The sequence below is a fragment of the Panthera tigris genome, chromosome A2 (assembly GCF_018350195.1).
Source record: "Panthera tigris isolate Pti1 chromosome A2, P.tigris_Pti1_mat1.1, whole genome shotgun sequence".
In the NCBI taxonomy this organism is placed as follows: Eukaryota; Metazoa; Chordata; class Mammalia; order Carnivora; family Felidae; genus Panthera; species Panthera tigris.
In genome coordinates this window covers 153,218,120-153,240,511 of record NC_056661.1, presented here as the reverse complement: position 1 = coordinate 153,240,511, position 22,392 = coordinate 153,218,120, and the positions used below count along the sequence as shown (strand labels likewise).

The 22,392-nt window shown below is 46.4% G+C and overlaps 1 protein-coding gene across 1 annotated transcript in view; it reads left to right on the top strand.

Annotated features, from left to right (window-relative positions):
* The window catches only part of PARP12 (poly(ADP-ribose) polymerase family member 12), a 38,430-nt gene extending 18,824 nt beyond the window's left edge, over window positions 1-19,606 (top strand). The window contains exons 6-12 of the mRNA XM_042973546.1: window positions 760-955; window positions 4,565-4,706; window positions 7,979-8,075; window positions 14,101-14,176; window positions 15,950-16,080; window positions 16,893-17,044; window positions 18,446-19,606. Coding sequence (XP_042829480.1) covers window positions 760-955; window positions 4,565-4,706; window positions 7,979-8,075; window positions 14,101-14,176; window positions 15,950-16,080; window positions 16,893-17,044; window positions 18,446-18,771 — 1,120 coding nt within the window. The 3' untranslated portion in view covers window positions 18,772-19,606. The remainder of the gene's footprint in view (window positions 1-759; window positions 956-4,564; window positions 4,707-7,978; window positions 8,076-14,100; window positions 14,177-15,949; window positions 16,081-16,892; window positions 17,045-18,445) is intronic.
* Window positions 19,607-22,392: the final 2,786 nt, after the last annotated feature.

Sequence of the window (22,392 nt, the reverse complement as noted above, 5' to 3'; positions counted from 1 at the left end):
CCCTCTCTCTCTCTCCCTTTCTCTCCCACTCCCTCTCTCTTCTCTCTTCCTCTCTCTCTCCCCTCCCCCCCCACCCACAGACACACACATACTCAACTCACACACAATGCTGAATTTGGATGGCCAGTACTTAAGATATTTACATTCATATTTGAGTAAGATTGGTCTATAATTTTTTCATATTGTCTTGATCTGGTTGTTATCTTAAGTGTCTACCCTCATGAAGATGAGATTGGGATGGTTTCTTTTCTGTTCTCTGAAAAAATTTATGTAAAGTTAGAATAATTTTTTTCCTGAATGACCATGTGTCTATAAGAATATCTAGGCCTAATGTTTAATTTGTGGGAAGATTTTAAACTGCTAACCAGTCAGGTTTTCTATTTTTCTTGAGTCAATTTTGGTAAACTTAATGATTTTTTCCAGGAGTTTGTTCATTTTATTTATTGCTAAACTAATTGTCATAGACTTGCTTATAATACCTTTTTTAGTGTCTATGACATTTTTAATTTTTACCTTTTATATTTCCAATATTCTTTTTTTCTTATCAATCTTGCAGAGATTTATTGATTTAATTAAAAATTTTTTTTATAAGAACCAACTTGTACTCCCCTCCCCCCACTTGGAAACATTTTTTCCCCCTAAGGTACGTGTCACACTGATGTTCACATCTACCAGCTGAGCATCTAGAAGACCACAGGTAGCACCTGAGTGTTCGCTTGACTGGTGGAATTTTCAGTTTACCTCTCACTTCCTTTGCAGGATCCTCTGTGCTGAGTCAGCCAGCAACTTTCACTTTGACTGTCTAGACTTTGACTCCATGATGTTTGGTGCTGCCCCAGCCCGCCGCCTCTCCACAGCCTCCTCGGTTACTAAACCTCCACACTTCATCCTCACCACTGACTGGGTTTGGTACTGGACTGATGAGTTTGGTTCTTGGCAGGAGTATGGAAGACAAGTAAGTGTCATGGAAAGAGGGCAGGTGTTTTCTCCTGAGGGCCCCCGATGGAGGAGCCATTTCAGACATGAGCACAAGGATTGTTCTGGGGAGTCCTTGATAGAGACGAAGAGCCCCAAATCCTTCTGTGACTCACTTGCTTGGGGAGAATTATGATAAAACTAGCTAGTTGGGAGTTCTTCTGTATGATTAGGTATCTGTTGGCCTCATGAGAACATGGCCTAGTGTACATTATAGTGAGAGGACATTTCTTCATTGGTTTTGTTACATGGGATAGAAAGATGCCTCCCTTAACTGTTGAACAGATAGCTCCAAAGCAAGTGTCTGTGTGTATAGGAGACTTGTGTAGCTGCAGAATAAACTTTAAGGCCCTTTGAAACTAGCTTCTGACTTCTCTGTAGCAGCAACTTCATAGAACGTGGGCAAGTGTAAGAAAATTGATTTATTTCAGGTATTGGTTTGGAATCTGGATCTCATAACTGTTGCTGTCAATTATTTGAAGATGTTCATGGCTGGATCACATTAAAGGGAACCCTCTGGGTGCCTGTAGAGTGCAAGTATAGGGAGGTCACCATTTCTATAGGAACAGCTTTCCGAAATGAAAATTGGGATACGTGGTCTGATAGACATTTGTACTCTTCTGGGTTTTATAAGGCTGTATTAAAGCTTTAGTTTCTAATTTTGACTTACACCTAGGATATCTTTTTCTCTGGGAACCCTGTAATTGAGAGCTCCATGAGAGCAGGGAGTTCTCTTTTGCCACACATGTGCCCTGTGTGGAGGACTCTGCCTGTACCCTGCAAGTTCTCAGGTCATAGATGTTGGTGGGTTGAAGGACAGAGTAATTGCTGCCCCACGGCCACTGCGGAGTTGGACATGGTCACTCTCAGCAGTAGCCTTGCTTTAGCCCTCATACACTTCTCCATTTCTTGCAGGGCCAGCCTTTCCTCATTGGCTATTCTGTCTGCCCTCTTTCCCACACATCTCCCTCTCCTTCCTTGCCATGGAGATATGTTCAGGGAGGCTCCCCAACATTGCTCTTGGTTTGGTCGGGAGCAGGAGGGGAGAGGCCATGCCTGGTATCGAGGAGGGGGATAGAATGAGGGGCTGGTTATGTTCCATGAATGGAACTTCTCTGGTGACCTGATGAAGGAACTCATGGCAGGTGAAAAGCACTTAGCAAATGTGACTACCTCTCACGTTTTTGCTTTGTGGTGTGTCCCCCTTCTCGGGGAGCTGAATGAGATGACATGAGACCCTAAGGGCATCCCGTGAAAAAGTAGGATTCCCTAGGTGACTTGGCAAACTGCATTATCACAACTTTAGGAAGTGGGGGCCTTCTTCCTCCAAACAACCCACACTCAGGGCTTTACCTTTTTTTTCTCTATGCTGTTCTTCATTTACTCTGTATAGTCAGAGTGTATAACTTCACTTAGAACATTGAGAATCTCTAGGAATGACCTGTATTTGGGTATCATAGATGTGCTACGTGATGGTGGGGCGCAGATGCACGTGTGTGAATTCAGTGGTTATTGGTTGTGCGGTCTCATTTGGTACCATTGGCTGAATCGCCTCATAGGGTGACCTGTCAACTCCAGCTCTTCTTTCCCATACACTTCTGGTGTCATCCTGTATTTGGATTTCTTTCTTAGTTTTCTGCTAATTGCCAGTTTAGGACCATTTTCTTTTGATTCAGAAAGCTAGGTTCTTTTCTGCCCAAGCTCAGGAGGTACAGCCAAATTTCAGTCCAAATTACCTCCACCCTATATTAATTTCCTAAGGCTGCCATAACAAAGTACCACAAGCTGGGTGGCTTAGAACAGCAGTGACTTACTGTGTCACAGCTGGATGCTGGAAATCGAAATCAAGGTGTCAGCAGGGCCATGTTCCCTTTAAAGCTTGTAGGGAATCATACTTGCCTCCTCCTAGCTTCTGGTGGCTTCCCTGGTCTGTAGGTTCTTCAGTCCAGTCTCTGCTTTGTCGTCACGTGGCCGTTCTCTTATAAGGACATAGGTTATGTGGATTAGGGGCTCACCCTACTCCAGTATGATCTCATCTTAACTAACTACATCTGCAGTGACTCTGTTTCCAAATAAAGTCAAGTTTTGAGGTACTAGAGTTAAGACTTCAGCATATCTTTTACAGCAAAGGAGGTGGCATAGTGCAATCCATAACCTAATCTTGTGTATAAAGGTGTTACTGTCCAGGCCCACTGAATTTTCCTGCGTTAAACTCAATGTCCCTGAGGTGTTGGGCTCCAGGATGCTTTACCCTGACCTGTATCCTTTTTGGATCATTCTCAACAAGCTGCTCATGTTGATAGACCTTTTGAGTTAGCACCCTTTCCTGTGATCTGCTTTGCCTTGATCTAAAACCTCTACAGTTGTTCTCACCCTTTTGGGCCTGAACAACCCATTCATCTCTACATGGAAGTAAAGACCCCTGTTCATTCCTTCATTTTCCAGGATCTAACTTGTGTTCCTGTTACTTGTTCATCTAGCCACCTTTCATGGAGCGCTGGCAGGACATGGGACCTTGCCGGACACAGCCCTTACTGTGCCATAGAAACTGGCAAATGGCCATGGGCCCAGGTGCCAAATCTTGTGGCATTTGCAGCCTTTGCCCGCTCCCTCCTCACCCTCCTGTCTCATTCCTCCTTAGTCTCCTTCATGGGCTTCTTATTTCCACCCTCCTTCTTGAATGTTGGGGTGTCCCAGGGTCCGGCCCACACCTCCATTCTTCTGACGTTAGTGGCCACCTTAAGTGGTCTCTCCACGTCTGTCTGCAGACCAGATTCTTTGAACTTGAGACTGACGTATCTAGATACACTCCTAATATTTCTGTGGCACCTTTACTTTTTGTTCCAGGCACTGTGCTAAGTGCTTTGCAGGCCTTATTTTAATTATTTTCCTAGTCCTTTGGGGATGGGATGGCACTGTGGAATCATGATAGGAGTATGATTTAAGTTTTCTTCCTGTTCTGTTGAGATAGTGGAGGTTCAGAGAGGTTAAAATAACTTGTCACAGTTATGAAGGAGCCAAAATTCAAGCTTGGTCCATCCCCAAATTTTAGATAGCTTGGAGGTAGTTGGATAGAAGTTGTGGGGTCAAAATGGATGATTGAAAGCAGAAGAACTTCTCCAAGGGCCCAGAAAAAGAAAACAGGAAGACTAAGCTCTGACTGCAGGGTGGTGGGTACAAGAATGGGCAGAGAAGAGGCAGCCATGCTCAGGCCATCCCTTCATGCGGATTGGAGAATTCAGCGTTGGTGTTCACCTTCCCTTGAATGGAGGTGTCATCTGTTAGGAATGAATGCTGTGTCTTATTTTGCTGCCATCCTGGTTATCTTGGTATGGTTAGCCAGGATCTGCATTTACTCCCTTTCATTTTCTGGGCAGCTTTTGGAGGCATTTGTGCTGGCTTCTCTTCTGTGCCTCCCTCTCCTGCCGCACCCCTACTCCCTGGCTCTTCTCTTCCAGCTCCCCTGCCTCCCCCATGACACAAATATGCACCATGGTCATGCCTGCAGTGTGGTGTGGGTAGCACCCAGCAGCTTTCCTCATCATTGTAGGTTCTTGGCTTTACCAGGCGTCTGGCTTTTCCCTTGTAGGGCATGGAGCACCCCGTGACCACCGTCTGCAGCAGCGATTTGGAGAAGGCCTACCTGGCATACTGTGCACCTGGGTCTGATGCCCAGGCAGCCATTCTGAAGTTCCAGGCTGGAAAGCACAAATACGAGTTAGATTTCAAAGGTACTTCCTGACCCGCTGCCCTCACCCAGTAGGGCTTGGCCATCTTTTGGCTCTGCCTTCTCCACCTGCATCCTGGAAAAGGTCCATGTGCACACTGAGGGCCAGGAGAGAAAAGGAAAGGGTGGTAAGGGTGGTCCCTGCTCCAGAAGTGCTGCACATCTGGAATGGGAGACAGATGATGCCAACCCAGTGGGATGGAAGAGAAGTTGCCTGGGGAGGGGGTGGTGAGAGAGGACCCCGAGATGAAGACAGGGGCCCGAAGTTTGGAGGGATGGGGGTGGTCTGCATGCGTGCCATGGTGGTGGGCCTGTAGGCCATGGACGACGAGTCCCTCTGGTCTAAGGGTTAACTTGAGTCCCTGATTCCTGTCATAGCAGTTCTGCTGTGTCCTCCCTCGAATGGCAGCTCCATGTCATTGTCTCAGTAGGCACCTGTGGCTTAGGTGGGCTGCAGATTAAACACATGCTAGATGCACACTTTCATTAAAAGTTGCTGGGAAGCAGATTATCCTGTGCTCCAGATGTTCTAACACTGGGCTTTAAGTGACTTGTCCTGGTTGCCTTTGCAGACAGACAGAAACAGGCCAGATACTCTTTGGCCAGTTCGTGTAGTGACTGATTTTGGAGAATTCCTTTGTTTAAATTTTAGTTTTTTTCTGTAGCTTCTCTTAAGACGTTTTCTGTTGGATTTATTAGTCCAGCTGTGTTTAACTCAGTTTTGCCTTACATTTGTTTATTTTTTATTTATTTTTTAAATGTTTTATTATTTATTTTTGAGAGAGAAACAGAGTGCGAGTGGGGGAGGGGCAGACAGAGAGGGAGACACAGACTCCAAAGCAGGCTCAGGCTCTGAGCTGTCAGCACAGAGCCGGATGCGGCGCTCGAACCCACAAACTGTGAGATCTTGACCTGAGCCGCAGTCAGATGCTTAACTGACTGAGCCACTCAAGTGCCCCGACATTTGGTTTTTTTAAATGTTTATTTTTGAGAGGGAGAGAGTGCAAGCTGGGGAGAGGTGGAGAGAGAGGACAGAATCTGAGGCAGGCTCTGCACTGTCAGCAGGGAGCCTGACATGGGGCTTCAGCCCACAGACCGCGAGATCATGCCCTGTGCTTAACTGACTGAGACACCCAGGCACCCCTTGCATTACTCACATTTTAAACTCTGAATCCTTCTGAATGTTCAGTCCTTTTAAGGGGAATAACTGGGCCTTCATTTAAATATGGTTTACTGTTTTCTCTATTTTTATGGACCTTCTTCTGGATAAAGGGCAGCAAAGTGTATCTGGTGAATTATCCTAAAATCACTTTACCTGCCTGCTGTTAGCCAGTTGTTTTTCTTGTGGTTGTGGGGCTTATCCTCTTGCTTAAGGTAGAATTGCTGCCCCCTCGACTTGCCCTTACAGAGAACTTAAAAGTTTCTTCTGCTCTGCGATGAGAACTGCTTACCAGCCTTCAGTCTCTGCTGGAGAACACCAGCCGTACATCAGGTGGTTTGCAGTCCACAGTCTGATAGGTACAAATACACTAAAGGGGACAGCGAACTCCATGAGGATCAGGTCTATACGGCTAGCACCCATCTGACTGCTGCTGGCAACTGTTCTTAAGTATCTGGAAAATATCAAAACCACAAATGTCAGATGCAACCTTGATCATTCTCACCCTGGGCCACAGCCCCAGGGAACGTAACAGAAAATCAGGGTAAGGGTGGGAAAGAGCACACGAATGCAGTTTTCTGCAAACTGCAGGAAGAAGCGAGTTCACTCCAGACTGACCCAGGCTCATGCGAGTAAGGAGAATTACTTTTGTTGATGGTGGAGAACAGGAGCCAAAGAAGTAGTTTGAGATGAGTTAGCTTCCCGTCTCACTGCCTCACTGAGAGGTGTAGTGAAAGCAAGTCTCGGACCCAAATCTGCCAGACACATTTATGAACTAAGTATTATTAGGAAACAAGTACATTTAAGAAACACACACAATAGGTCAAATGATTTGTACTGTAGGATTGAGGGAGGAGGAGGAAGCCTCAGGGAGGTGGTGGGGGAAGACTCAGTATTGTCATTTTAGGGACTCTTGTTATAAGTGCTGCTCAAGGCCACTGCCAGGGCCAAGATTCCAGAGGCAGAATTCTGACAACTGTTAGCTGGCAACAGATGGGTAGAATCCCAAAGGTCAGGTTTGTGTAGGGACTCAGCCTATGTATCCCTGGTAACGTAAGTTAGAGAAAATGTCTTATTTTTCCCTGTCCACGGGAGGGTCGGGAGTGGGTCTGACATACATTTAGCCAGTCTGCATATCTTGAATCATTTCACTAGTGAAAGCCCATTTCAGATTCATCATGATGTCAGTCAACAGGCCAATAAAAACCCATGTAAGTGTGCTAATTATTGATGGGGAGTTGAGTGGTGGACAACAATGGGGGCTGTGGTGGCCATGTCTGGATTATGGGTTCTTGATTAGAATGTGGGGGACCCCCAAAGAGTGCCTGCTCTTGACGACCACCTGGGCTACAGCATGAGCGACACACATCTAGGTGATAACTCAGCATAGGTTCAAATGCTGTAATGTAAGTTACAGACATCTACAAGTTAGTATTAAGTGTTTTTAAAATGAAAAAAAGTTGTTTTTGTACTCCAGGTTCAGAAAGTAAGACTTGACAGGGTTTTCCTGGTGGGTAAGGACATGGAATCTAGCTCATAGGCATTTGTGATTTTTCAACTTGAGGGTCAGTGTCGTCCCCCCACCCCCACCCCCACCCGCCGCCAACCCTCAGGATAACCCTGAGGGTTTTGGGGTGGGCATGGGGCAAGAATTTTGTTTATTAAAGATGGTACAGGTTTAAAAGGTTTAATACTGCTATGGAATCAGTTTAGTCAAATTAAGAAAAAAAGTCATAAGAGTAAAATTATTATATTAACTAAATCCCACTGGCTTAAGATGTAGTAATTTAGTCTCAGGCTGGGCTGAAGCTTTTTTATATCCAAGCTGGGAAAAATTGCTAAGCAAAATAATAGTTTAAACAAGATTGGAAGGAACAATTTAAAAGTACTCATGTATAATTGTTATGTCAATTACTCATCATTCATGTGTTCATTAAACCCAGTCTCCTAAGGATACCTATTTTCTTTATGGATATTTGAAATGTGAAAATTGCTTTATTTCTTAGCAGACTGATCCTATACTACACATTTGGATTAGTTTTCCAGCCCATTTAGTTGTGTTTATAAAACCTTGCTGTCCTGTGTGCGTATATACATTTGGTGTTTTTTTTTTTCAGCCTTTGTTCAGAAAAACCTGGTCTATGGCACGGTCAGAAGGGTTTGCCGGAGACCCAAATACGTGTCTCCCCAGGAGGTGAAGGTGAAGCAAACCTGGTAGGTGGCATGTGTGTCAGTTGGGGTGCGCTGTGCTGCGTGTACAGAAAACCTACTCAGACCAGCCAGCGCAGTGAGAGGGTTGTTGGCTTCCGTAACCGAAAGTGCCCACACTCCCGTCTCTGCCCAGCCCTCCTCCAAGTACCTTTTTTCTTAAAAAAAAAAATTTTTTTAATGTTTATTTATTTTGAGACCGAGAGAGACAGAGCATGAATGGGGGTGGGTCAGAGAGAGGGAGACAGAATCTGAAACAGGCTCCAGGCTCTGAGCTGTCAGCACAGAGCCCGACACAGGGCTCGAACTCATGGACCGTGAGATCATGACCTGAGCCGAAGTCGGATGCTTAACAGACTGAGCCACCCAGGTGCCCCTCCTCCACGTGCCTTTGTACTTTCCTTCACTGAATGCCAGAGTGCTGGTATTAATATCAGTGTTCTATAAAAGGTCTGAGAGTTCATGAACCCGAAAAATCAGGGTACACCCAGCACATTTCAGATAGAGAAATATTAGCATGTATTACAAGAGTATAAAATATAATGCAGGTTTATAGAGAGGTGAACATTAGAGTATTATACTAATTACCAGATTAACTTTTATTTATTTTTAATGTTTATTTTTGAGAGAGAGAGAGTGAGAGAGCATGAGCAGGGGAGGGGCAGAGAGAGAGAGAGAAGGAGACACAGAATCCGAGGCAGGCTTCAGGCTCTGAGTCGTCAGCACAGAGCCTGATGCAGGGCTCAAACTCACAAAACAGTGAGATCACGACCTGAGCTGAAATCAATGCTTAACCAACTGAGCCACCCAGATCAATTAATTTTTAATAAAGCATTAAAGTGACAAAGCAACCACAACATATGTTTTAAGTTTAAGTGTGCCAGTAATGTTACTGAGTCATAAAGGTACTCTTGTGCAGATTTTTCCAGAAACCAAAAAAGTTCTTGACTTTAGACTGATTTGAGAGAATGGTTAAGAAATAGTAATTATATCACTCCTAATATTTTCTCTCTGTTTCTATCTTCATGTAACTTTCTTTTGTTATAACTTGGAAGGGATCTTTTCAATAGCTCTTTGGGTTTTTTGTCTTTAGTCCCAGAGTTTTTTTATTGATAGTGAGCTATGGTTTTTGCTTCTGATAAAAGCACATTGTTCTTTGTTCTCCATTTGCATCACGAATGAATGGCAGTTCTGATGCCAAGTCACCTGTAGCAATTTGACTCCTGGCATCCATATTCCACTAGTTGGGAAATGCTTTGAACCAGAGAATTATCTTTGTAGGTAGGAGATTGGTGATACACAATTATAAGGCTGTTAGTTGTGATCAGCGTAGACTCGAACCTGGCTCATCAGGTTTTATTTTCAGTTGACTAGTTGAATTCTAGACTTGAGTGTTTTAAAATGTTAAAGTAATAGAAAACTAATGGAATTAGATCAATAAAAATCCATGTATTTCAGGACTTGAATCTTATGGGATACCAAAAAATCAAAAATGGATACTTGAAGGCACTAACAGGCCAGCTTCATCCTCAGAGTGGGTTCCCTTACAGCTGCCAGAAGCCATTAGGGTAGCGCCCTGCCTTGTAAGCATTTCAGAGCAGGAGAAGGCCCTTCTGCAGCTGATGGGGGTATATTTATGAGCTTTGCTCTGATCAGACTTCCTCTGAACCACTAGTTTTAGGCTTGGTGCAGATGTGCCAGGATAGGAGCTGGGCAAGGGGTCCTTTCTCTCCGATCCGCACGGCCACATGATGGGGGAGAGGAGCCTGGCTGGCAAGAGATACTATGGTACCAGTTACATTCGGGTGTGTCACGGCTTAAGCTGAGACTTCAGCCAGTGTTGTTAGCCGTTTCGTGGAGAACTGATAGTTTCTCTGTTGGCTCTTCTAGGTCTCACAGATGGACTTCAGTGGTTGTATTTGTGGAGCATGGTCATTTAGAGGAGAGTTTGATACAGGATAGGGGGGAAAGGTATTAGCAATTCAAGCAAAAGGTACACTCAGTGGTCCGTATCCTGCCTGCTGTTATCTCCAATGTTTCCGTAATGAGGACCTGTTTGTATAAGTTTTTGGTTTATCTTCATTATCTTTTTTTTTTTTTTTTTTTTGCAAAAATAAACAAATGCATATACAGTATTTTCTGGTTTTTCTTGTGCTAAGGGTAACATTCTAAATGTATTGTTTGTTCTGTACCTTTTCTTTTCCACTTAAAAATAATTATTTCATTTCAACGTCAGAAGACGTTAAAGTCTTCTGAAATCTGTTGTTGTCTTCGTGGCTCTCTATCACCTGTATATACCCTCGTTTATTTAATCTGTTCCTTTTAGAGGTTTATTTTGCGTTGTTTTAGATTTTTTACTGTCACAAGTGTAATGGCACAATGGATGATCTGGTGTATGTGCTGTTTCATATTCATGGAGGTTAAAGCCCTAGAAGGTAAATGCAGGTTTCTCTTGATGGGGTTAGACCATTATGCACTTGCCCCAGGATGCTTGAGGTGCCTGTTTGCCTCACATCAAGCTCTTGGACTTTTGCTGTTCTCGTGGGTGGCAAAGGGTATATCAGTGTATTTTAATTTGCTTTCTCTTACGAGTGAGGTTTAATATTTTTTCCTAACCTGTAACAGCCATTTGCCTTTTTCTGTGGATGGTTTGTCTTTTTGTCCAATTTTCTGTCAGACTTTTGGTATATTTTGTAAATATTAAGAGCCTTTTATCTATTGGAGAGCTCACTCGGTTTCTTCTTTTAAATTTTTAAAAATATTTATATTTGAGAGAGGGAGAGAATATGAGTCAGGGAGGGGCGGAAAGATAGAGACAGAATCCACAGCAGGCTCCAGGCTCTGAGGTTTGAGCTGTCAGCACAGAGCCTGATGCGGGACTCAAAAACTCAGGAGCAGTGAGATACGACCTGAGCTGAAGTCAGACGCCCACCTGACTGGGCCACCCAGGTGCCCCATCACTCAGTTTCTTATACAAATTGCAAACCTTTTTTCTTGGTTTGTTATTTGCCAGCTTTGTTTATGAAATATTTTACCATGCAGAAATGTTTATTTTTTATTTTTTAGTGAAATTTACCCATGTCTTCTGTGTATTGCTTCTGGATTTAGAGTTCAGTTAACTGTGGCTGCTTCTACTTCTGAAAGTTTATTTTTGATTCTTTCCCTATCCAGAGACTACCTTAGATACGGTTTGGAAAAAATCTGTCTCCTTTCTGAGACTGGATGTCTTTTATTGTCACTGTAATGTTTTCATGGGGCCACAAACACACCACACGTCAGAAATGATAGTGATCATTTTGGTTAAATTCAAACTGAGATGTGACTTGATTTAGGATCTCTCTGCTGCATAAGCTAAGAGTCACACAGTGTCCATGCAGTGAAGTTTGTGGCTCTTCCTTCTAACCCATGTGACAGTAGCCAGATGTTGTAACTCTAGAAAGCAAGTCTGCTTGGGCCTCTGTGGCAGATTGGGACTATTAGAGTAGGTCGCTTTCAGAAACAACTTCTTGGGGCACCTGGGTGGCTCAGTCAGTTAAGCGTTTGACTCTTGAATTCAGCTCAGGTCATGATCTCACAGTTCATGAGTTTGAGCTTTGCATCGGGTGCTGTGCTCATAGCGTGGAGCCTGCTTGGGATTCTCTTTCTGTCTTTCTCTGCTCCTCCCCCTCTTGATCATGCATGCTCAGAGATCTCTCAATCTCAAATAAATAAAGAGATACAACTTCTATGTTTATGTGAATGACAGGGTCACAGAATATGATCTCCACATTCCACAGTTATAATACAAGAGTTTAACGTAAAGTTCGAAATGGCATTTACACATCAGCTATCTGGTTTAGTTCCTTACTGTCCTTATATCCTCCATAAAAATGTTTTATTCATGTGATTGGGTCTTATTTTATCTTTTCTTGCCTCCTTGTGGATATTTTTTGTCATTTCGTTTTTTTTCCCTTCTAGTTTGGAAGAGTTATACATTGTATAACTATTTTTTTTTGGCCACCTTAGAAATTATAATAAGTGTTCTTAGGTATGAGTCAAGTCTGTATCTTTGTGCTTGTATCAACTAATATAAGGGCTTTCATATACCTGATTCCATTATCTTCCTCTGTTTTTTAACTTTGAGGTACTGTTATTTTATACTATGAATGTTTCATTAGATTTACTCACATTTTACCACTTTGTAATTTCAAATTATGAGTCTGTTGGACTCATAGATGAGTCTGAATGATGATGAATTTCAAAGATGAGTCTGTTGGAAAATTCTGTGTTTTTGTTTGCCTGAGTACATCTTTATTTTGCCCTCAATCTTCAAAGATAGTTTCACTGGCTGTAGAATTTTGGGGTGTGGTTATTTTCTCCTGGAATGCTGAAGAGGTCACTCCACTGTCCTCTGGTTTCCATTGCTGTCTTTGTGAAATCAGCAGTCAGTCTAACTGGAGTTTCTTTCCCAGAATCCCTCGTTTTCCTCTGGCTGCTTTGCAGATTTCGTTGGTCTCGCTGTCATGCACTGTCACCTTGGTGAGGCTGGGCATGTGCTTTTATTAGCCTGTTGGAGATTCTTGGGGCTTCTTAGACCTATGTGTCAGCGAGTCTCCTTTGTTCTCTTTAAGATCGCCTCCATCCTTTCCTCTCTCCTCTCTTTTTCGAGGTTCCGTTAGGTTCCAACCAGATTCTGGCCTTCTCTCTCTCCCTCTTCTCTGTGTCCCAGCTTCTTCCCCACATCTTCCACCTCCTCATTGTGGGGCCACATTCTGAATTACCACTTAGCATCTCATTCAGCTCACTCTTTTCTTTCCTTCTCAGGTGGTCTCCCCTGCTCATAAGCCTGTCCTTCAAACTTCTAGCAAGGAGTGTATCTTTCATATTTAGAAGTTCCTCCTAATTCTTTTTCAAATCTTCATCTTTTTATAGTTTAGCTCCTTACATAGGTTTTTAAAGTTTGTCTTTTGTTTCTTTAAACATAGAAAGAATAATTGTTTTATAATCTGCCTCCTAATTTCAGCATCTTTGGTCTTCATGGTCTGTTTCTGGCTGATTCTTGTTCATGGGACCTTGGTTAGTTATTTTTAAACTGTGCTGTTTTCCTAGGAAAGTTATTTGTGGGAGTTCCTTGAGGCTTAGGATGAAGGTACATGTCTTATGCCAGTGGAAACAGAAGGAATATCTTTTGTAGGAAGAAAAGACCATTCTGAAAAGGAGTCAGAAAATTTTGGAATTATAGCTTCACAGTCCCTGTTCCTAGACCCTTTGTGTGATGTGTCTTTTTTTTTTTTTTTTTTTAAGTTTTTTTGTGGTGGGGCGGGGGAGCCATGTGTCTTTTAGAACTCCATCTTTCTCTATCTCTTTTGGAAGATCCTATGGTGCTGGTGTTATGTGAGACCTGTAATTAAACTTGCTAATATTGCAGCAGTAAAAATTAAGCATAGTTGGGGCACCTGGGTGACTCATTCAGTTAAGTGTCTGACTCTTGATAGCTGCTCAGGTCATGATCTCATGGTTTGTGGGATCGATCCTCGAGTCGGGCTCTGCACTGTGACAGCATGGAACCTGCTTGGGATTTTCTCTCTCCCTCTCTCTCTGCCCTCCCCCACTTGTGCGCTCTCTCTCTCTCTTTCTCTCTCAAGAAAACATTAAAAAAAAAAGCATAGTCAATTTAAGTAGGGTATATACAGACCATAAGTAGCCTCTTAGCAGTTTCAATCAAATTTCTGCCAAATTCGTTTTGACATAAATTTTATGTTTTTAAAAATGTTTTTGTATGCCAATTACACCTAATTGAGGCTGCTTGGAAAAAGTTGCAGAGCCCTTTGAATGTTAAAATGATGAGAGTTTAGGCTACTCTAATCAGTTATTCTCTGCCTTTCATACAAGAGTTGGGATACAGGTGAGAAATGGATCCCTTGTGCCTTATCATTTGCGTTTTGGCCACCTGGGCAAAGTAGAGTGCTCCCACATGGTGGATAGTGTGTGTTTAGGTGCTTCCTCACCTTCTACCTGCTTTCACAAAATGATATTTGTTTACATTTTGTAGCAGTGTCAAGTTTCAAGGCCCGAAGAGCATCCCAGACCATTGGGACCCCTCGGCCCTGCCAGACCCTGGCTTCAAGGTATGGGATTTGCACTGTTTTGGTCCGTGGAGGAGGGCGTTCTGTGACCTAGTGAGTGAACTGACTCCACCACTGAGGAAGCTATGAGGCCAGGCCGGGCAGGAGGGGAGAGTTCTGTCGGGTTTTGTTATTTTCAGGTATAGGGGATTTTAAGCCTGGATGACCACCAAGAAGATGGTTGTGGCCCCGAGGGGAGAGGATGTATTGTGGATGGAGCATGATGACTTAGAAATTTCTGGGAAGGGCAGAAATAAGGAGCTTAATGGCTGCTCGGCCAATACGTATTAGTTTTACAAAGCAAGAAAACAAAACCAGGAGAGGACTTAAGTATGATGAGGGACGCGGAGAGGGGGAGTTGCTGTTGAAAGGTGCCGGATGTTCGAAGACCAGGAATAGCGACTCACCTGGCTCATGTAGTGCCTGCCAGCGAACAGGAGCTACACTGAGTTCTGTGGAGTGCTCGTGCCATTGTCCAACTGCCTTGTGTACGTGTGGCCCTCAGACCACCCTCTGCTGCTGGCTTCCTGCAGAGCACTGCAGACCAGCTCTCTGCCCTGAGAGGACTCCTCTTGAGTTGGACAGAGCACAGAGACCCCAGCAGCACACACACACACGTGTAAAGGGCTGGGCGAGTTTGAACAGCAGCACTCAGCACTGCAGGACGAGGTGTCTGTACCGAGGGGAACAGGGAAGATGTCACTGGGTCCACACCTAAATGATGGCTGGTGCTTGTACAGGCAGATGTAGGGGCAGAGCATACAGGTCGACGGAAACTTCTTAGGGAGAGAGCCTGGGTCAGGATAGAGGGCGTGTGTAGGTGTTGGGAAGCAGGAGTGACATCTGGGCCGTGCTGTGGAGCGCTTGGTTGTGGGGCTGAGTTGCAGGCTGTGACAGGTATGGGAGCCCTTGACAGTCTGGTCTGGAAGGGGCGGGCTGGTTCCACACTCAGGGGAGAGGAGTTTGGTGTCCTTCCTGGGGTGCGACCAGGGAAACCAGAGTCAGAATTTCTGTTGCAGGAGCCCATGGACATTCAGACGGCACTCAGGGTGAGGGTAGGGCATGCTACAGAGGGATTTCTCACGGGTCCCCAAATGGGCTATCACTGGGCCGTCACTGGGCCAAGCCTCGCAGAGCCAGGCTGGTTAGGTGCAGGCTTCAGGTGTGGGAATTTGTGGATGGTCGCTGTGTAAGTGTCAGCTGCCCTTGGTTAGGAATCTCCCGGCCCATAGGGAGTACTGTTCCTCAGAGCAAGACACTAGGGGAGAGGTGGACTCAGCTGGGAGGACGCAGCAGCCAGGCACCATCCCTGCAAGTCTCACTGCACTCCTGAGTTGATGTGCGTCTGTCTGCCAGCCTGAGCTCCTGATGCATTGCTGCCCATAAGCCTGAACCTGCTTTAACAGGGTTGGCCCCCCTCTCTCCCAGATGTGTGCACTCCACATTTTTGATACCAATTCTGGTCTTGGAGGCTATATAGTCTGCCCTGTGTGGGTACAGAGGAGGAGAAGGGATGTCCTGGGGACACCAGGGTGGTGCTGATGTAAGCATCACCTGCCTGTCCTTCAGGAGGGTTTCACAGTGGACAAAAGGGAAGTGACCACAACTTGCATACATCTCACGCCTGGAGACACTACACCTCTTGGCAAAGGGAGGGTGGTGATCACTATCTGGGCTTGTTGGCAGTTCTGGTGTTTTATGAGCAACCTTGAGAAGGGATTGATGTATATCCTCTGCTTTGATGATAACAGAGAAAAAAATATTTGCTCCCTGCAGAAGATTGCCCTCAGTTCTGCATCGGATGAATATCAGAAGGTCTGGAACCTCTTTAACCGCACGCTGCCTTTCTACTTTGTTCAGAAGATCGAGCGAGTCCAAAATCTGGCCCTCTGGGAAGTCTACCAGTGGTGCGTTGGGGGCTCACTCTTGGTGGGCTGGTGACCGTCCCCTCTGATACATACACAGTAGGCTAGCTGCTTGCCAAACGTGTCCTAGGTTTCAGGGACAATCTGAGATGGCAGCCAGAGCTGTGTCCCCACTTTCCTCCCCGTCTCACTATCCTTATAGCTCAGTGCTGGCACATCCCTCAGTGCCGAGGGGACTGAAGCTGCCCTAGTGACAAGGCCAGTGCTTGCCTCTCTGCCTGAAGATCAGCGGGACTGGTCATTGGAAGCCACCCACACCTTGAGGAGTAGAGAGATGCTGTCCTGACAGCCACACAATGGGGGTCTCCTCTTTGTGCCTGAGGACTAGCATGTTCTTGGGCACCTAGGGACTTGGCCTTGTTGAGGGGAGATCTGCAGCAGGTCGCTGTGGCAGGCCTGGGATCCTGCTGACCTGTCCCCAGAAAGGGGGTTGGAGCAGTGTCCTCTGTATTTGGGGCCCAGTGATGAAATCAGGGTAGCACACAGAGGGGGAAAAGGGTGGCCCCCACTGACCAGCATCTTCCAGTTCCCCCAGCTGAGCTCCATGCAGAAGCAAGGTGCTAAAGAAGAAGTAGGTCTGCTTTCCAAGGACTGGTCTGCTTTGGGAGTTCAAGAAGCCGCTGGAGGCCTTTTCACTCCAGTCCCGCTGTTCTTCTTTCTCTGGTCCATGGCTGGTTTCACGGGCCTGGACTCCTGCGGATTCTAATAAAATGTGTCTTCTTGGGTCGAGTGGCTTGTATTTGGCAACAAGCACCCTCTGCCTCCCAACATACGTTCCTCTCCCATAATTGTAGGCAAAAAGGGCAGATGCAGAAGAGAAACGGAGGGAAGGTGGTAGATGAGAGGCAGCTGTTCCATGGCACCAGTGCCAGTTTCGTTGATGCCATCTGCCAGCAGAACTTTGACTGGAGGGTCTGTGGTCTTCATGGTACTTCTTACGGCAAAGGTAAGGGCGAAGGTGGCCCCACTGGCAGAACCTGGCTTTACCTCCCCGCCCCCAACCCCTGGGGCCCGGGTGGCCATTTTAAAGCAAATTGATGGAGGGCATGGGAGAGCCAGGGTGAGTTGATGAGCTGGATCAAACTCAGTGAGGAACAGACCCAGCTGGTGGCACCCTTGTTCTTACTGTGTGCAGCCAGGAGCCTGACCCTAGGTTTGAGCAGCTGGGGTTTTGTGTCCCTGTGGAATGGAGGCTCTGGAAACGGTGAACAAGAATGGGGTGAGGAAAGCAGGTACCTTCCCAGCCCTGAGTCCGGCCCCAGACCATGCCCCCCAGTCGTTAGAATGGGAATCGGAACAGTTCAGATATGCTTGTGTGCGTGTTATGCCAGCTGTAATGGGAGTTCTCTGTTTTCTGGGTTATTTTAAAACTTTATTTGGAAATAATTTCGAAACTCACAGGGAAGTCTCAAGAATAATATTTTTACTTTTTATTTTTATTAACATTTTTTGAATTTATTTTTGAGAGAAAGAGACAAAGCATGAGTTGGGGAGGGGCAGAGAGAGAGGGAGACACAGACAGAATCTGAAGCAGGTTCCAGGCTCTGAGCTGTCACCACAGAGCCCCAATTGGGGCTCGAACTCGTGAACTGTGAGATCAAGACCTGAGCTGAAGTTGGACACTCAACTGACTAGCCACACAGGTGCTCCAAGAATAATATTTTTAAAACTCCAGCATAAATTCTGCCTAGATTAATCAGCTTTAATACTTTGCCACGGTGGCTTTATCCTGACCCATGTGCAAGTAGGTGGCATATATGGTGCCATCTTTAACGTGACCACGACATGGCTGCTAGATTGAAGCATCTCCACAATGTGATACTGTAGTGAACAGCCCCTCTTCTGACCCCATCGCTTGTCCATCAGCCGTTCTTGGAGGTGGCAGCAGCTGTGGAGTCGGGATAGAGAAAGCCAGTGGCAGATGTATTTCCCATTGTGTGTGTGGTGGCCTCCAGTGCAGGCTCCTGTTGGACGGCTTCATAATTGTCTGCGTTGGGCTCCTGGCATCCAGTGTCCCGTGCGGGGTCTTGTTCCCTTTCCACACCAACCCTGTGAGGCTGATGTGACAGGCCCAGTTGAGAGCTGAGGAAGCTGAGATCTGGGGGTTAAGTAGCAGTGTGCCCAGGGACCTTTCAGATTTGAGGGACAGAGTCGGAATCGGATCTTTCTGTCTCCAAGTTTGGAGACTCCTCTGTTGGCCTTCATGAGGGAGGACAGGAGGCAGGGGCAGGTGGTGACCGAAGGACAGAGGCCATCGGCACTGCCTGGTTGACAGGACACCCCAGCCTCCCCTTCCAGGCTGCGGGCTGTGCCCCGACACCAGCTGAGCCCGCCTGTGTCCTTGCAGGGAGCTACTTTGCCCGCGACGCCGCATATTCCCACCACTACAGCAAATCTGACACCAAGTCCCACACGATGTTCCTGGCCCGGGTGCTGGTCGGGGAGTTCGTCCGAGGCAGCGCCTCCTTCGTCCGCCCCCCGGCCAAGGAAGGCCACGGCAACGTCTTCTATGACAGCTGCGTGAACAGCATGTCCGACCCCTCCATCTTCGTGATCTTCGAGAAGCACCAGATCTACCCTGAGTACATCATCCAGTACGCCAGCTCCACCAAGCCCGTGGCGGGGGTCTCCACCCTCTTCTCCTTAGCGTCTTTCTTTGGCGGCCGGCAGTGAGCGTGCGGTGATGCTTTTAGTGCCTTTCAGGCTTCTTGTCCTTGGAGTAGCTATTTGGGAAAGTTTTCTTCTTTTTTTCTTTTAACAGAAAACTTTTTAATGAACTGTTCATTTAGCATTGACTTCCTGATGAAGTTACATTCTTAATCTCTCACTGATGATAGTTTTTAGTTTTAAGCCACTTTTGGGCTCATTAGTAAACTAACCAGAAGTGACTGTAGGTGGGCCTATTAATACTTTTTAGTAGTGTGTTAAAATTTTATTATTTACACTCTTTGTTGACTTGGCAGCTGATGGGCACCAGGCACAGAGTTTCTAGATACTATTTTATGGATTGATTTTAGATTTAAGTTGCTTTCTCTGCAGTGAGTGGTTTGGTTTTTCAGGGTCTCAGTGGCATCTCATTTAATTTTTTGTCAGAATGACACAGTAGTCATCGGTACAGGCGGCAGTCACTGTGTCTGTGGCTCTGGCTCTGATCCAGGCAGCTCTTCTCCTGGGCTTCTGGCCTTGGAATGGCCCGTATATCACAGGGTTAGAGCAAGTGGCTACTGTGTGGTGTCACCGCAGTCCTGTCAGTTGCCCTGTGTCCTGGCAGGGTCAGCATCCCTCAGAGGAAGCGCTTTAATCCTGGCAGGTGACATGGTCCCCCCAAGGGCCCCAGGCTCTGCCCACCAACACCCGTTGCCGCATCTCCTGAGTACACTGGACACCTCCAGATGTGGGTTTTATGTTCCTGTGAGATTGGAATACCTGTGCTGCAAATGTCACAACAGAGTATGGAAATAAAAAATATTTATCTGAGGTGGGCAACAAGCAAAGCTCATTCTTCAGCGTCTGTTATCGAGCACCTGCTGGATACAGGCACTATTCTGGGTGTCTGGATATAACGGAGCCTCCATTACTGGCCTCGGGGGCTGTGTGTGGACTTACCCATGGGGCTGATGAACTTGAGGGTTCAGGGCCCCTCACTTGCTGGGGCTGTCTCCACAACCATTGCAGGGGTGGGTCCTAACTATGTGGCCACATGGTCATACATCTCAGTTAAATGCGTAAAAATTACATATTTGGATTTTTTTCCTTCTCCAACCCCTATAAATCCCAAGTTCCACAAAACCCAGATTGGCTACTGAGTAGTGTGTGTTGTAGATATGTGTGTGTGTGTGTGTGTGTGTGTGTGTGTGTGTGTGTGTGTGTGGTGGGGTGCATTCTGTGAGTGTCGTCCACACACAGCAGGTTATGGGAGTCTCTACCGGGTGCTGGCTGGCTCTGCTCTGGGGGAGGAGGGGCTGACAGGGTGGCTCCGTGTTATGAAGTGGCTGTACCTGTTGGTCTCTGGGTTTAGTCCTCAGCAGTGGGCGTCTCACCTCCCCTACACCTTTCCTACCCATCCCCCCACCTTCCTAGTACAGTGTGTCCACCCCATGTGATGTCTTCACTTCTGCTGCTTTGTCCTCACATTCTCAGTTTAGTTCTTTCCCTCTTTGGAGCGGGGTTAGGGAGTGCTCTGGAACTTTACACAGGTCAGCCAGTCAAGACCAGTCATAACTGAATTTTATGACCGGGGGAATGAAACAACAGTACTATCTTACCCACCCTCAGGGCTGGTCACCTGGTTGTACATGGTGTGATTTTCAGAGCCCCCAGAATATTTCCCCCATGTCCTGACTAATCGTAAGTTTTATTCATTGCTTTTTGATTAAGTCATGGTCCTACTATAGCAGGTGTGTGTTGGGGGGGTGCAGAGGGGTGTCAGGGAGAACCATTAAATCAGGTGCTTGCCTGCTACGTCTTAAATAGAAGTGATTCCATGCTCATTAACCACGTGGCTGCTGGGAGCTTAGTAGTGGGTGGCATGGATGGTCTGGGAGTGTGGGTGGGAAGAATGGCTGGAGAACGGTAGGAGGTGATCACACGCTCCAGAATTGGCAAGTGAGCTACGAAGACTCATCAAATCCAGAGGCCCTGGATTTGCTCATCTTTGAGAAAGCAAGCCAGGAAGAACACCTACTGGTAGGATCAGAAATTTGAGAGAAGGATGGGGTCCATCTTGCCAGATTGTTGGGATGGGGTGGGCACTGTGATGGGAAGATGTCAAAATGACGGTAATTCTCTTAGTGTAAAAACGTGGTGGGACCCAGGGTGTGTGTGTGTGACTGACAGGTCATGAGGACACGGTTGGGATACAGCTAAAGGGTTTTGTGGAAGACCCAGGCAGTGCCATCTCCTGCCCCGTTAGCTAGTGTTGTGTGTGTATGGTGGGATTTCAGGAGAGCTAGGGATTGTGGGTTGAAACCATGGAAGAGCCGAGTCTAGCAATTCTAGAACATTAAGAAGCTTCCCTGTTTTTTTCCCCCCCTGCTGTTTCTAAACATGGTGAGCACCTGGACAGAACAGGTGAGGGAAGCCAATGGAGCTGATGGGCTCTGGTACCAGGCATAGGCTGTGCCCTTAGGAGGAAGCCACGTGCTCAGCTGGGCCCTTCTGCAGGATTGAGGTTACTTGATGGCCATAGGGGGTCAGAGATTGGGAGACGGGCAGGGCAGTCTGGGAAGACAGGTTAGATCCCCAGGAATGGGAATGTGTGGCTTTCTCCAGTGGGTCTGAGCCTCAGGGCCAGACGTGTCAGAGAGGCTTGATCCCTGAGAGGAGCAGTGGTGGCAAGCAAGGTTGCAGAAAGGGCTGTGTGATGGGCTGGCCAGGCAGCACCCAGGGTTGGGACAGTGGTGGGTGACGAAGCTGCCTTCCTATCTCTGGGGAGGCCAGAAAGTGAGAAGAGGGCTCTCTAGGGAAGGACTTTGGGGGAAAGCTTGGGGTCCTTTTGGCTGGAACAGGAGAAGACCAAACGGCAGAGGCAGGATCCACAGCCATGGATCCGTGAACACCTGTTGTGCCAGCTCTCCTGAAACAGCGTAAAGGTGGTCAGCCTCTGGGTATCCAGGCTTACAGATTCCCGCTCAGAATGTTATCTATGGGGCATTTAGCCCCTTCGTGCTGCGCACATGTTACATAGAGGAGGGAGCTTTGATCTAGGACAGCTCCCTTGTTTGACAGATGAAGACAATGAGGCACAGGAGGATGTGGAAAGACCAGCAGTCATGACCACACACTGCTGGTGGCAGATGTGGGATTCACCCTGCAAGCTCTCTGTTGAATTTTAACTTCTCAGCAACACGACAGTTTTAATAAATTCACCTCAGTATTTGATTCTTTGATCAAAATGAAGAGAAGTTACGATGCCTTTAGTGCATTTTAGGCTCTATCACTCTTCTGTGCATTAAAACATTATAAAGTTAGTATTAGCTTACCTAGGAAAATCAAAGCAAAAGAAAGCTTTTGAGCCACTTGTCGGAGTTAAGCTTCCGATAAATATAGTTTTTTAAGTTAGACACCATAATGTACCGGAAGTTGGAAAGGCCCACGAAGTGGTGCTGTTAGGGCAGCTCACCGGAGTGTCCCCGTGTCCTCTGCCCTGTAGATTCCTTCCATCCTGAGGCTAGGACTTCCTTCAAAACCCTGAGTTCTCAGTCACGTTGACAAAACTACATTTTTGCCTATTTATCAGCAATCTCTTACTGAGAGGTGGGTCAGCGGTTCCTACACCATCAGCAAAGTTAAAAC